Genomic DNA, 12,877 nt, shown 5'->3' on the forward strand with positions numbered 1-12,877 from the left:
AGATTTTTTTTCTCACAGTCATCTTTTTCTCACACTCAATCCAGCTTTCCACGCTAGCCATAATGGCGGCTGCTATAAATAAATCTGACAGTAACTGCTTCCGACGCACAGCCGACGCTGAACTGTAATCGACGCTAGTTGTATCTCAGCAACCATTTTCACATTGTTTATTGATTGTTATCAGAAAAAAACAAGACTCGGAGGAAATCGATTTTGTTTTGTAATAAGCTTCTGATAATTTCAAACTTGTTATAGTGCCACAAAAATAATACGCATTTTCGTTTTAGGTTGAAGCCATTTTCCCATACAACAATTTGCGTGTGAGCTTTATAACTCCTGTTAAGTGGAGTTTCACTGAATGAATGTAGATGCAATTAATGTCAGCCCATTTTAGGATTTAAGTAGTAGTAGTTCTGAGGGATTCTGATCTGAATTAGATGAGCCGAAGCACTTAGATATGCGTTCTGATTTCATCGAATTATTTATTGTTTACACATGCAGACCAGTAAGTTACTGGCAGTAACTCTCATTCACGGGGTCCTGAAATCCGAATTCTTATAGAACGTGCGAGAAGGTGACCGTATACCAATGCTTCAGTGGACAAAGCACATTAGTTCATAGCAGTTTAGCGATAGATCCGGACGATGATGTCTGTCACAAATATCCGTTTGAATTTGAAAGAGAATCCGGAAGGCAAACGTCGGCCTCATCAATGCGGAAAACAAACAATTCAAAAAATATGTTGTTTTGTCTACGTCAATAAATATTTTCAGAAATCATTTTTTTTTTCAAAAGGCTTAAATTCAAAATACACGTAAGGTTTTATTTACCTCATCAGCTTTTGTCGGTCTAAATGAAGTATTCACCGACAAGCGAATACTGTTTTAGAATTGTTCAATATTTTTATATTTTATATAATTCATGTATCCAATATACAAGTCTAAGAATGTAATTTAAAGTAGTTTAGTTTCAAGTGAACTATGTGGAAATTGCAGTACTGAGTAGGGGCCATCCACAAAGTACGTCACGCTCCTAGGGGGAAGGGGGGGTTCCGAGCAGCGTGACGACTCATACAAATATTTTAGAGCTTTAATACAAAAAGTGCGACGAAGGGGGGAGGGGGGGTCGAAAATCGCCAATTTTTGCGTGACGTACTTTATGGATCATCCCGTAGAGACGAGAGTAGAAAGTTATCATTTGAACCAAATAATATGCTGCGTGGCGTGGTTGACGTTTATTGAGTCTAAACTGTATTCCTAATATGCAACAGAACACAAAATTTTGCCACTAGAATCATAACACATCAAATTTTGCGCACATCAGCATTTAGCTGTACATCGGATTTCTTCAAGATTAATTTTCATTTATTACTTGGTAATCCAGTGGAGCTAGGTGAATAGCTAAAATACGTCCAAGTACTAAGTGTAGCTGTTCATCTGATTAAAGTCGAAACATCTAAAAACTGCTCGGATCAGAATGCTAAAATGCTGCACTGCTTGCAAATCTGTGTTAGGAATATTTATATGAACATCCAAATTCAATGTCAACAGGCAGCGTGCTGAAATTGGTAGGACAATAACTCCAACCTAAAAAGAAAAAGCGTATCAATTAGGGACTTGAATCTAATTATCAGAAGCTTGTAACAAATTGTTTTCTCATATTTTCTTCGAGACTTTCGTTTTCTGCTGTAGGTTTTCGGATAACAAAAAGTATATAAACAATGTGAAAATGGTCGCTAAGATACGACTATAGCGTCGATTACAGATCAGCGTCGGAAACAGTTACTGTCAGATTTGTTTATAGCAGCCGCCATTATGGCTAGCGTGGAAAGCTGGATACACTCAAAAAAGTTTGATTTTCCGTGTATAAGCCATTTTATTAAAAGCTCAAATGACAGGAGACCTAACACTAATATTTACATTTTGCAAGGAACATTTGCGAAAATGGAATGAAATGATGACGATGATGACGAATTGATGATGATTTGCATGCAAATTTACCAAAACAAAGACCGAGCCGTTCACTCAAAATTTCGATCAGCTGATCGAATCTGTCTCATAAAATGGCTTATAATATTTGTGTGTAAGTGCTCAATCTGAAAACAAATAGAAGTCAAATCATGGCGGGAACAGGGATGCCAGATAATATTTTCAAATGTCTTCATAGTCGTTTAAAAATGTCTTCAAATGTCTTCAACATTAATGCCAGATAATATTTTCAAATGTCTTCATAGTCGTTTAAAAATGTCTTCAAATGTCTTCAACATTAAAATTATGATTATCAGCGAGAAATTTCAAAATCCAATAGGTTTGTAAATTCAATCATCTCCCTTAGCCAGTCGACAAACTCTAAGAATAAAAAATCATCTCCTTTTTTAACTAATGTGGAATAATGTTTATTTTTTAACATTCAAATTGTTAGAATTCAAGAGAATTTACTTTAAAATTTTCACGAGATAGTGTATAACGAGTTTCCCCTGGATTTTCTACTGAGTCTTTGATTAAAACTCCACCGGATTTTTTAAACTGAATTTCCACGTGGAATTCTTCCAAATTTCTTTTAAAAGAATACCCTGTAGGGATTTAAAATTTACCGTGTAATACTTGAAGAAACAGTCAGAGAATTTTCTTAAGGAACTTCCGGATAAATTTTTGGAGCAACTTCCGGATAAAACCTCGATAGAGCATCATATTACTCATACTAATTTCTGCTGAATGGAGCTTTTCTAATTACTTCTGGAGGGCTCTTGAAGAAATTTCCCGAGGAATTCCTGTTAGAACATTCCAAGGATTTACTGAAAACTTCCAGAGAAATATCTGAAGGAACTTCTGGATGAACTACTGGAAGATTTTCAGGAGGTTTCCCTGGAAGCACATAAGAAGAAGTTTATATAGGCTTCAGGATAAATTCCGGAGGGATTTTCTGGAGCAATTCCTGAAGGATTTTGCTGATGAATTTCTGAAGGATGTTCCTGAGAAACAACTTAAAAAATTTCCGGTGTGACTACTGAAGAAACTTCTTAAGAAACTTCCGGAGGAAATCTTGGTGATAGTTCTGGATAAATTCTTGGAGGAGCTTCTTAAGGTATTTCTGCGGAAATTTCCGAAAGAAATCCGGGAGGAAATACCAGAAAAAATCCATAGTATACTTCCGAAGGCATTCTTGGAGAATCTTTCGGCAACATTTTTGGAGAATCTTCCGAAGGAATTCATGGAGGAACTTCCGAATGGATCCCTGGAGGAGCTTCCGCAGGAATTCCTGGAAGAACTTTCGGAAGTACTTTTGGGGGAACTTCCGGAGGAATTCTGCTAGAAGAACTGCTGGAGGAATAATTCGAGAAGGAACTAACGGAGGAGTTCTGGAGGAACTTCTGAAGGATCTTCCGAAGGAATTCATGAATGTACTTTCACAGGAATTTCTGGGCGACCTTACGAGCTCCTAGAGGAAATTCCTGAAGGCCGCGTGGCCCTGGTAGGACAATGGCGGATACAAAATGGTATTTAGGGTCACTTATAGAATGGGGTGGATCTCATTCGGTGATTTTGAACGCTACGGTAACTACTTGGATGTCCATTGTCCAATTTCCCACTCTTTTTAAACTTCCTTTTTCAGTCCTTTAAAATTTACGACTTTAACTTTTCTCCGCTTTTGCAAAAACTATACTTTATCTCCTTTCCAATCAACCTTTATTCTTCACTATCAGCAGGCCAATGATGAGTCGTCTTCGTGATCGTTGACCCCAAGCCTCTGGCCGTTGACCCGTTGTCGCCCATTAATTCCATCACATGCTGACCTCCCAGTTCTCCACCCAATTCGCCACCCCTATGGATGCCCATTCGATGTTCTCCTCGGCGTTCCTGGTGGTGAGTAGCGGTAGCACTGTCTTCCTTCCATGGGGTAGCGTAGTGTTGGCTGCGTTCATGGTTTGTGGAAGTTGTTGGGTCATTTAACATTCAACAACTACAAACGTTTTCATATTTTTTTAACAAATAAAACGAGTACCATAAAACGCGAAAATCTCACCAATCTTGGACCACACACTGACACTTGTTACAAACTTCCGGACAAATTCCTGGAGGAATTTCATGAGGAATTACAGAAAGAGTACCAGAATGATTTTTTTTTTGAGAAATTATAGAGGAATTCTCAGATAAAATGCTGGAAGAATTTCCAAAGATATTTCCATAAGAATTACCAAAGGAATAATTTAACGAAGATGAGTAACAAGTTTTAGTACCTAATTTTCAACAAGTTTTAGTACAAACTTTCTACTGAATCTTCAATTAAAATTCCACCGATTCTTTAGGATTGTCTCTGAATTTCTTTTAAGAAGATTTTTCTGTAGAAATTTACCATGAAAAGTCTGAGAAATATTTATTGAACACCAGAACAATTTAAATTTCTTGTCGGCATTCGTAAGAATTTCCTATGGAAATTATTTGAGTCAAATTTCTTGTGGAAATTAAAAGGGATTAATTGTGGTGGTATTGTGGTATTGAGTTCAGAAGAACTTGTGTAAATTCAGAAAAATTTTCCTTTTAAATTTTGGAGGATTACCTTTATTTCTTTTTTACGGAAATTATTATTTATTTCCACGATAATTTGTACTGAATTTTTAATTTGAATTCTTTTGAAATTATTAAATTTAAAGTTAAAATTATAAAGTAAATTATTAGTATTTTACACGAAAAATTTAAATTTTCACAGACATTTCTTTTTTAAATCCACAGAAAATTCAAAGAGTTTACCGACGGATATTCAGAGGAATGTCAAAAAGATCAGATGAATTCAGAAGGAATTTAGAAAAAAAAATCTGGTTCTAGCTCAACGGTTGATTAGATTGAATCAAGTCATAGAAAAATTCAGTCTACTTTTGCCGTAAATTAGATCAGTCATTACGCTCCGACGTAATGATAAAATACTTTTTAACAGACGCGTCAAAAACGTCAATGTCATCGGGATTTTTTTAACCAGCGCACAACTCAAAGTTAAGTGCGTAATATTATCAATTTCCCACCTTATCGGCCGCGACGATTTGAAATCGTCGCAAAACAAATTGACGCCAAAATCGTCGCCAGCAGAAATGGCCATAAGATCTGTCAAATCAACTGTGAACAAAATTTTATATACTCAATAATCACATTATTTCCCAAAATTGAGCCCTGTTTTTAATGCAGATTGACATTATTTTCTAATAAAACTAACATAATTTAAGAATAAAGATATTGGCGACGATTTTGATAGTGCCTAAAAAATGGTCGGCGCGTTTTGTTACCAAGGAAACAGACAATATTTATATAATTTTCATAGAAGTCGCAGAATTTATAAGTAAGTAATAAAATTGTATTTTTTTTTATTCGCTGGCTTATTGATTGTCTTCAAATGTCTTCAAATAAGTAGATAGTCTTCAAATATTTCGAAAAGTCTTCAAAATGTCTTCACGAAATAAATGTCTTCACAGAGATTCAAATGTCTTCAAATTGAAGACATGTCTTCAAATCTGGCATCTCTGGGCGGGAATCGATTTAGTGTACACGCTTACATGTGACTAACGAGTAATGGGTTATAATTGGGTAAATTTCAGTAACAAAAATCGATCAACCCGAAATGAGAGTGAGTGTGAGAAAAAGAAGCGGGCAAATCATAATCTACACATAACTCTTCAAATTGGTGAAATCGGCAATACAAAGCATAACATTTTCTTAAGGCACATTTATGAAATTACAATGATGCATTATGAACGCTCCCGCATAATAAAAAACAACATGTTATATGGTCAGAATCATTATTACGATGTAAGATATAGCTTCACAGTTTACGTTGCGGTTATCAAATACTTTTCGGCCGATTCAACCATAACTGCTCGACATCAACACTAAGGGGCAAGCCAGAGTAAACGCGACGAGCGATGCGACGCGACGCGACTCACGTAAAAGAATAACAATCAATATCAACAGGCTGTCAAATTGCACTGTCGCGTCGCGTCGCATCGCACGTCGCGTTTACTCTGGCTTGCCCCTAAGGTGCCCGCCAGAGTAGACGCGACGTGCGATGCGACGCGACGCGACTCACGTAAAAGAATAACAATCATTATCAACAGGCTGTCAAATTGCACTGTCGCGTCGCGTCGCATCGCACGTCGCGTTTACTCTGGCTTCGCCCTAAATGTCAATGTATAACATGCTGTCCCGAAAATGTTTTATATTTCCTGCATTATATGTCAACATTTTATCGAGGTCCCAATGCTGCAGTAGCAAATTCAGTTTTAGTTTGGTACTGCTTGATGTTATAAAATTTATAGCTGTCAAACTACAACTTGGTGTCCGCAACGAACAGTTGTAAACAAAATAAAACTTGGTTTGAATTTTACAAAAATCCAAAACAAAACAAACTAACATTTTTCGTGGTAGTTTTCACCTCGCATACGAACAACAATGAGTTTGCCTGTCATAAGAAACACACAAACACTATTAAATACATTTGGAACTCAGTTTCATTCAAGTTTCAAATCGGGTCATATTTACAACAAACCAGTCGAGCAGTTTCAAATCAAGGTCCTCATTGCGCATCTCCTTTCGACAGCTCTTTCGTATGACAGTTTGCATGGTTTGCTCGTTTCGAGAATTCCACCCCAGTTTCAAAAAGTGCTCGAAAAGTAAAACTACAACTCTGCGTTACCAACTGGTAGTTTCAGGGTCTGTCTCATTTGGAGAATTAAACTGAAATTAAACTCAAAAGTGACATTTCAATAATTATCGAATAACCCTGCTGACAGAGCAAGATTACTTTTGACAGATATCGAATCATTTTGCATCGATGTCTTATTGGAATTGCTGGGTAGCACCAGCCATTCTTATGAACGGGTTATTTGCTAATTTTCGAACTGTCACTTTTAAGTTTAATTCTCCAAATGAGACAGACCCTCAGTTTAATTTCTTAACACGCCATACAAAACCCGACAAGGCGATCAACCTGAAATAAGAGTGAGTGTGTGAAAAAGAATCGGGCAAATCATAATCTATATATAACTCTTCAAATTGGTGGAATCGGCATAATTTAAAAGTTATTTTATTTGCTATCTGTAACCAGTTTTCGAATTTTCAGGGAAATGCATAACAACTATCAGAGCTGTAGTCGATGTTGTGGAATAGCGCAAATGCTTCTTGTGAACCGGAAACAGCGGAAATATGAGTGAAACAAGTTTTGCGGCAATTATTCTTGTACAAACATGAAATTATTCGAAAAATAAACGACATAAAATTTGATCATAGAATTTATTAATTCTAGAGTGCTTTGAGAATAGGTCGTATGTGCAAAAGTGAGTCTCTCTTTGCCTCCATTCTCTTTCGATTATTACAGATCTATAATAAAGTTTACTTCAGATTCCTTAGCAGATATCTAAAGATTATAGCTTTGTCTAGCGTTCTGAAGTGAAAATGTGGCAAAATATGCAAAACTAGCTTATGTACAAGCGAAAGAGAGCGTGAACAAAGAGAGCCTCTCTTTTGCACATACGACCTATTCTCAAAGCAATCTAGAATTGTACCCTAGTACCTACCGTTATTTTCTACAGGCAAAGCTACCGATTTATCAAAACATTATCTGGCCACCCTGGTTAGAACATTATAACAGTTTATGCTGCAGCTTGTTGTGACGTTTTGGAAAGCGCGCGCTTCTGCTCATGCTTCTGCAATCGCACAGCATAAATTCGCTATCCTTCATCGAAACATCAACAACTTCCATCGGTTCCGTTTGTGCCTTCTGCTGTTGTTCCTGAATTTATTTTGAAAGTGGTTTCCTTTTGTATAGTGCAAGAAAAGTCACCAAAATGGATTTATCAAGTTGGACGCCGGAATACTTTGCCACCAATGAGAGTTTATGCCTGGAGCAGCTCAGCAAACCGGAAATACGTTCCCAGATTCCGCTGCTGAACTGCACTCCGTTGCACGAAGTCGTGGACAATGCGCTGGTTCGTTTTCGCGGCATGATTCAGGACATGCAGGACCCAGAATGTTATTTGGAACGCTACGATGTGCGGAAGAAGGATGATGGATCGCTGATCAGGGTTCAGAGTGGCAAGTACCGGGATGTTTTGGCCATGAATAAGGACGAGGAAACAGTTGATTTCCAAGCCGGAAGCAACAAGTATGGAGAACGGAGATCTATGTTTGTCATTTCGATACCCGGGTATAATTATTGGGCTGTGGAATGTGAAGAGAAAATGAATCCAACAAGTCGGTTAAATAGTGAAGGTCAAGTTTCGGAAAGGTCATCGACCAAGCGATCCCACGGTGAAGATAGCGAAATGATGGAAACTGATGAATCAGGCGAAGGCGAGAGTGTGTTCAAGAAACCAATGTTGCCCGTGGAACAAAGCACAACAGTTCAGCAGCCATGTTCATCGAAAACCACGCTTAATTCCGGAAAAGGATCAAAATTTCTATCAGCAGAGTATCTGTTAAACTCTCCCATCCCGGATCGACCCAGTAAGGCAAGTCTGGTGAAGCTTTATTCCAATTATGATGATTGTTCCTTGAATAGTTTAGTGGATGTTGTCGGATTTCTCTCCGTTGACCCAGCTCTGGATGGGAGCACTGATCAGGTGGAAGAATTCGAGGATGAAATGTCCGAACATCAGGCCACCAATCCCCCGCCTTCTCTTATCCCTCGTATTCATGCCATCAGTTTCCAAGAGTTGCGACACTTGAACCCACTTCTGGAACCTTATTGCGAATCCACGAGTTCCCCTGAGGCCAACGACATTTGGAAAGACATTCAGAACCTTCTGACGCAATGTTTGTTCGAGGATAAAGTGGCGGCCGATTATCTACTGTGCCATTTGATATCGACGGTTTATGTGCGGAACGAAATCGAATCGTTAGGGCATTTCAGTCTAAATCTAAGCAACATCCCGTCGGAGGTGTTGCCCGATTACACCAAGGGGCTATACGAAATTATGGAGCTTCTGTTGCCAGCCAGCCATTACTTTCCTATGACGCTAGAGAATATGAATACAATGCAGTTTGTACCCAAGTAAGTGGTATGCAAGACGTTGCTGTTTTTCCTAGCACATAACTATTCTTATTACACCTTTCTAGAAAAGATTACACCACAAACAAATTGACGAGTGGATTGCTGCAACTCGCACCGCACACGCATCTACTGCTCGATGAGACCAAACTTCAGACCGGTAAGCTGGAAAGTACCGGAGTAGAGGCAGTTCAAAGTATTGCACATCTCATCAAAACGCAGAAACTCAAATACAACTTTCAATTTTATCAGCTGGAATTCAATTCTGACGTACCTGTGTTAGTGCTGAGTGAAGGAAAAAGCATGCTTCCGGTAAGATACGCTTTTTTTTTAATAAGGTGGTTTTACATTTTGAATAAATTATGCCTTTAATTCTTTCAAACTTTGTTCCATGCAGACCAACTTTTGTTTTCCCCTGGCACCGGATGTGGACGCAATCAAAATGATCGGCGAAACGCTTAAAGCTGGCAAGCACTTCAGGGCTGGTAGCAAGTCACTTTTTAGTGACTTGGTCACTATTTTGAGCCTAGTCACTAAAAAGTCACTATTTGCATCCAAAAGTCACTAAAGTCACTATTTTTCGAAAAATGGTCACTAAAGTCACTAATTTTGCACCATCGTTTGCAAAAAAATAGTTTTAAATTAAAAATCATTTGTACCTACCATTATCATCAACCAAATCAAATGTAAATCAGTTAGCAAAAAATATAAAGTTTGAGAAATTGCTCCAAGGCCGTCTTATGAAAGGCAGAGTGGATTCGAACCATGGACTTCGGGATCGAGAGGCCTGTATGCAGACCACAGCAAAGGTTGGGCTTACGTTTAGGCAACTCCGTTTATAAAGCGCAGGATTGTTACGACTACGTGGATTTCGCGATTTTCCCTGTTTTTGCTGTTTTCGCGGATTTGATGCGGATTTACATAACGGTTTTGAGGCTTCGGGCGGATTTAGTTTTGGGTGGAAATTTAATAAATAAGGAGCGTAGGCTATTGTTTTCGATAGCCAAATGTCGTTGAGAAGGGACTCCACATTTGATGTCTATGCTTACCCAATTTTTTGGATATTTCCAAGCCATTATTGAATGCATTATACTCTTGAGCACTCGTTTAACAAGCATTATAAGGGAAAGAACTTCACTTGTTGTCATTTTTAATCGTTTCTTAATATCCATTTTTTCTCACGTAAATTTTGACATAATTCCGAGATATTTCTTAGTTTCTGATTGATTAAACCCTCTACGACGAACCACACAGCATGATATTGTCGGCGTAGCACTACATTAGATTCGGGAAGTCGGGACTTCCGAACCGAACTTTCTTCCGAAGTTTTATCTGTCAAACTAATTGATGTGTTGTTTAGCGCATTATTAGGCGAATCCAGCGCACTACTTCCTAAGTTGGGTAAGTTGCCTGTATCTGGAGAAAAATCCACCTTCGTTATAAAAAGCTTCTTGGAGGAACTTTCACTGGAGGAAAGTTTCTCTTGGAGGAACTTTCACTGTAATTTCTGTAGCGATGACCGCAACATCTTTGTGTAAAATTCCATAAAAATTCCGCCTTGAATTTGGTAAATAATCTCGCAAGGTTTTACTTAGGAATTCACCAAACAATATCTACAAGAATTCCCAAAAAGATTTCTACCGGAATTCATGATAAAATCCGCTTGTATTTGAAGAAGATTTTTTTTCAAGGATTCGCGGAGAAGTTTTTACAATAATTGACGTGCAGTTCCCGCGGAAATTCCTGAAAGATAGCAGGAATGTCTACAAAATATTCTGCCTTGAATTTATGGTATCAAAGAATTTCCGGAAGTTTTAGTACTGACCTTCGCCATCCGATTTCTGTTGGAATTTCCTCCTCCTCCTGGAGCAAGATTTCACAGGAATTTTCCGCACAAATTCTGAATTTTTTTTCACATTTTCCGCACAATTTCTGAAAAAAAAATCCAAGAAATTTCCACAAGGCTTTCCACAAAAAAAAAACAACTTCCGCTGAAATTTCTGAAAAAAACGGAGTTTTCCAAAGCAATTTCTGCATCAAATTCAAGATTTTGGATCGCATTTTACGAAACTTGAAACTTTGGAAACTTAGGTGTGGTAAAATTCATGTTATATATGAGTTCTGGTTAATGTTTCGAGAGATTAAGGTCTCGAAAAAACAAATGGCAAATGGATTATGTATGCATTTGAAATTGTTACGCTTAAAAATGTTATTTTCAATTATTAAAAATCCTATTTTAAAAATGTCATCATAATTTTGAATTCTTTAGGTTTTCTTTTACAATTTGTCCTAATAAAGATTCATAAGCTTTGTGATTCCAAATAATTCTCTGTCTAGTAATTGATTAGATCATTTTATTGCTTTTCTACCGAAGAACCGTGCCAATTTTTCAACGTGCCAAAACGAATGTTCACACGTCTAACCACATAAAAATTAGCAAAGCCTTTTGGATTGGGCTTCGTTCTAACACTCTTTCGCACTGTCTTGCAGATGAATAATTTATATATGGTGAAACTTTTGGGAATATATTTTGACGAGACAATATTTTTTGAACGGTAGTAAAAGACAGCGCAAAATTTATTATATTTCATTCTGCCTTTTTCATACACAAACTGCAGTTTCACGAAAAACTTTGAGCTCATGTTAAACTTCATTACCACAATGCTGTAGAACGTGCTTTACCCGTTACGTGGTGTGTTACGGAATAAGGTTTACCATGGTCATATTGCTAGCCTCTGGATGTCCCAACTTAAACCTTCCTCAAAATTCAACTTCGTTGAATTTATGATGGTGTCGCCAAGTCGGTTGCCCCCTGCTAAGATTCATCCTCTCCCTAGTTACGGTGAAGATGCACACGACCAGCAGTAGTAATCCTCATGCTTTTGTAATTTTTGTCTTCTCTTGATTTCTGATAGCATTCTAATAAGCATTTGAAAAAAACATGATATCCCTAGTTTCCAATCTACTACGAGTTACACAGTGACAATACGAATAGCAATACCTCAGCTCATACAAAAGTCACTATTTGGTCACTTTTTCTGCTTCTGAAAGTCACTATTTGGTCACTTTTTTCGTCATCGTTAGTCACTAAGTCACTATTTTGAACGGCATTTATCGCTACCAGCCCTGCTTTATCCAGCCTAAGCTGATCGAAATGCGCAAATTTCTCACCCGGCAGCGGATACAGGAGTTCGACATGAAGAACTTTAACCCGGAGATCATCCAGAACGATTTCGTTCAGATGCGGAAGGAGAACGACGCGTCGGCCGACGATTTGCACTCGCTGTTGGTGTTGGCTCGACTGTTGGGGCTATCCCGGGGCAAAAGTACGATGGATCAAGAGTGCTGGGAGTATGCGAAGCAACTCGAGCAAGAACGAAAAAACCGATTGGAAATGCTTGCCAAACGGAGAAATGAGATGTAGTGTACATATGATCCAAAACTCTATCGTTTTCTTTTTTTAAATATATGTTACTCTTTTTAATTACATTGTTTTGGTGGGGTAACGCATGTTATTCCGACAATGGTTCTATTTGTACATGAAAAGAAAAGTAAAAAAGATAGTTCCGTTTTCCGAAAAAACATATAGGGTACATGGCTCAAACCTTTGGCTAATATGTTGCGGTAGAGCACATTTATTGTTATAAATCTTGATATATGGCAGTTTCAACCAAAATTATTCCACCAGCCGGCTTGCTTACTTTTGGTTTTTAAGCCAAACAGCAAAAACACGACAATGAATGTCCACAATATCTTCCGAACTTCATCTACAGGCAAGTACGCAACACCATGGATCAATCCGCTCTTTGATCCGTTTTTCGTCCTTAGCATCAACGATCCATTATCA

General features: G+C 37.9%; 1 protein-coding gene across 1 annotated transcript; it reads left to right on the forward strand.

The window, feature by feature from the left end:
* Positions 1-7,675: 7,675 nt before the first annotated feature.
* On the forward strand, positions 7,676-12,517 carry LOC134222633 (mini-chromosome maintenance complex-binding protein). Its single transcript, XM_062701792.1, has 4 exons — positions 7,676-9,033; positions 9,099-9,342; positions 9,428-9,504; positions 12,160-12,517. The coding sequence occupies exons 1-4, from the start codon at positions 7,829-7,831 to the stop codon at positions 12,452-12,454; spliced, it is 1,821 nt and encodes a 606-aa protein (XP_062557776.1). The 5' UTR covers positions 7,676-7,828; the 3' UTR covers positions 12,455-12,517.
* The last annotated feature ends 360 nt before the right edge of the window (positions 12,518-12,877 follow it).

Source organism: Armigeres subalbatus, chromosome 3 (genome assembly GCF_024139115.2).
Source record: "Armigeres subalbatus isolate Guangzhou_Male chromosome 3, GZ_Asu_2, whole genome shotgun sequence".
NCBI lineage: Eukaryota > Metazoa > Arthropoda > Insecta > Diptera > Culicidae > Armigeres > Armigeres subalbatus.

Excerpts from the sequence above, each read along its gene's own strand:
- LOC134222633 (XM_062701792.1), top strand. The coding sequence starts at position 7,829 with ATGGATTTATCAAGTTGGACGCCGGAATACTTTGCCACCAATGAGAGT. Across the intron at positions 9,034-9,098 it reads ACAATGCAGTTTGTACCCAA|AAAAGATTACACCACAAACA; the intron begins GTAAGTGGTATG and ends ACACCTTTCTAG. Across the intron at positions 9,343-9,427 it reads AAGGAAAAAGCATGCTTCCG|ACCAACTTTTGTTTTCCCCT; the intron begins GTAAGATACGCT and ends TGTTCCATGCAG.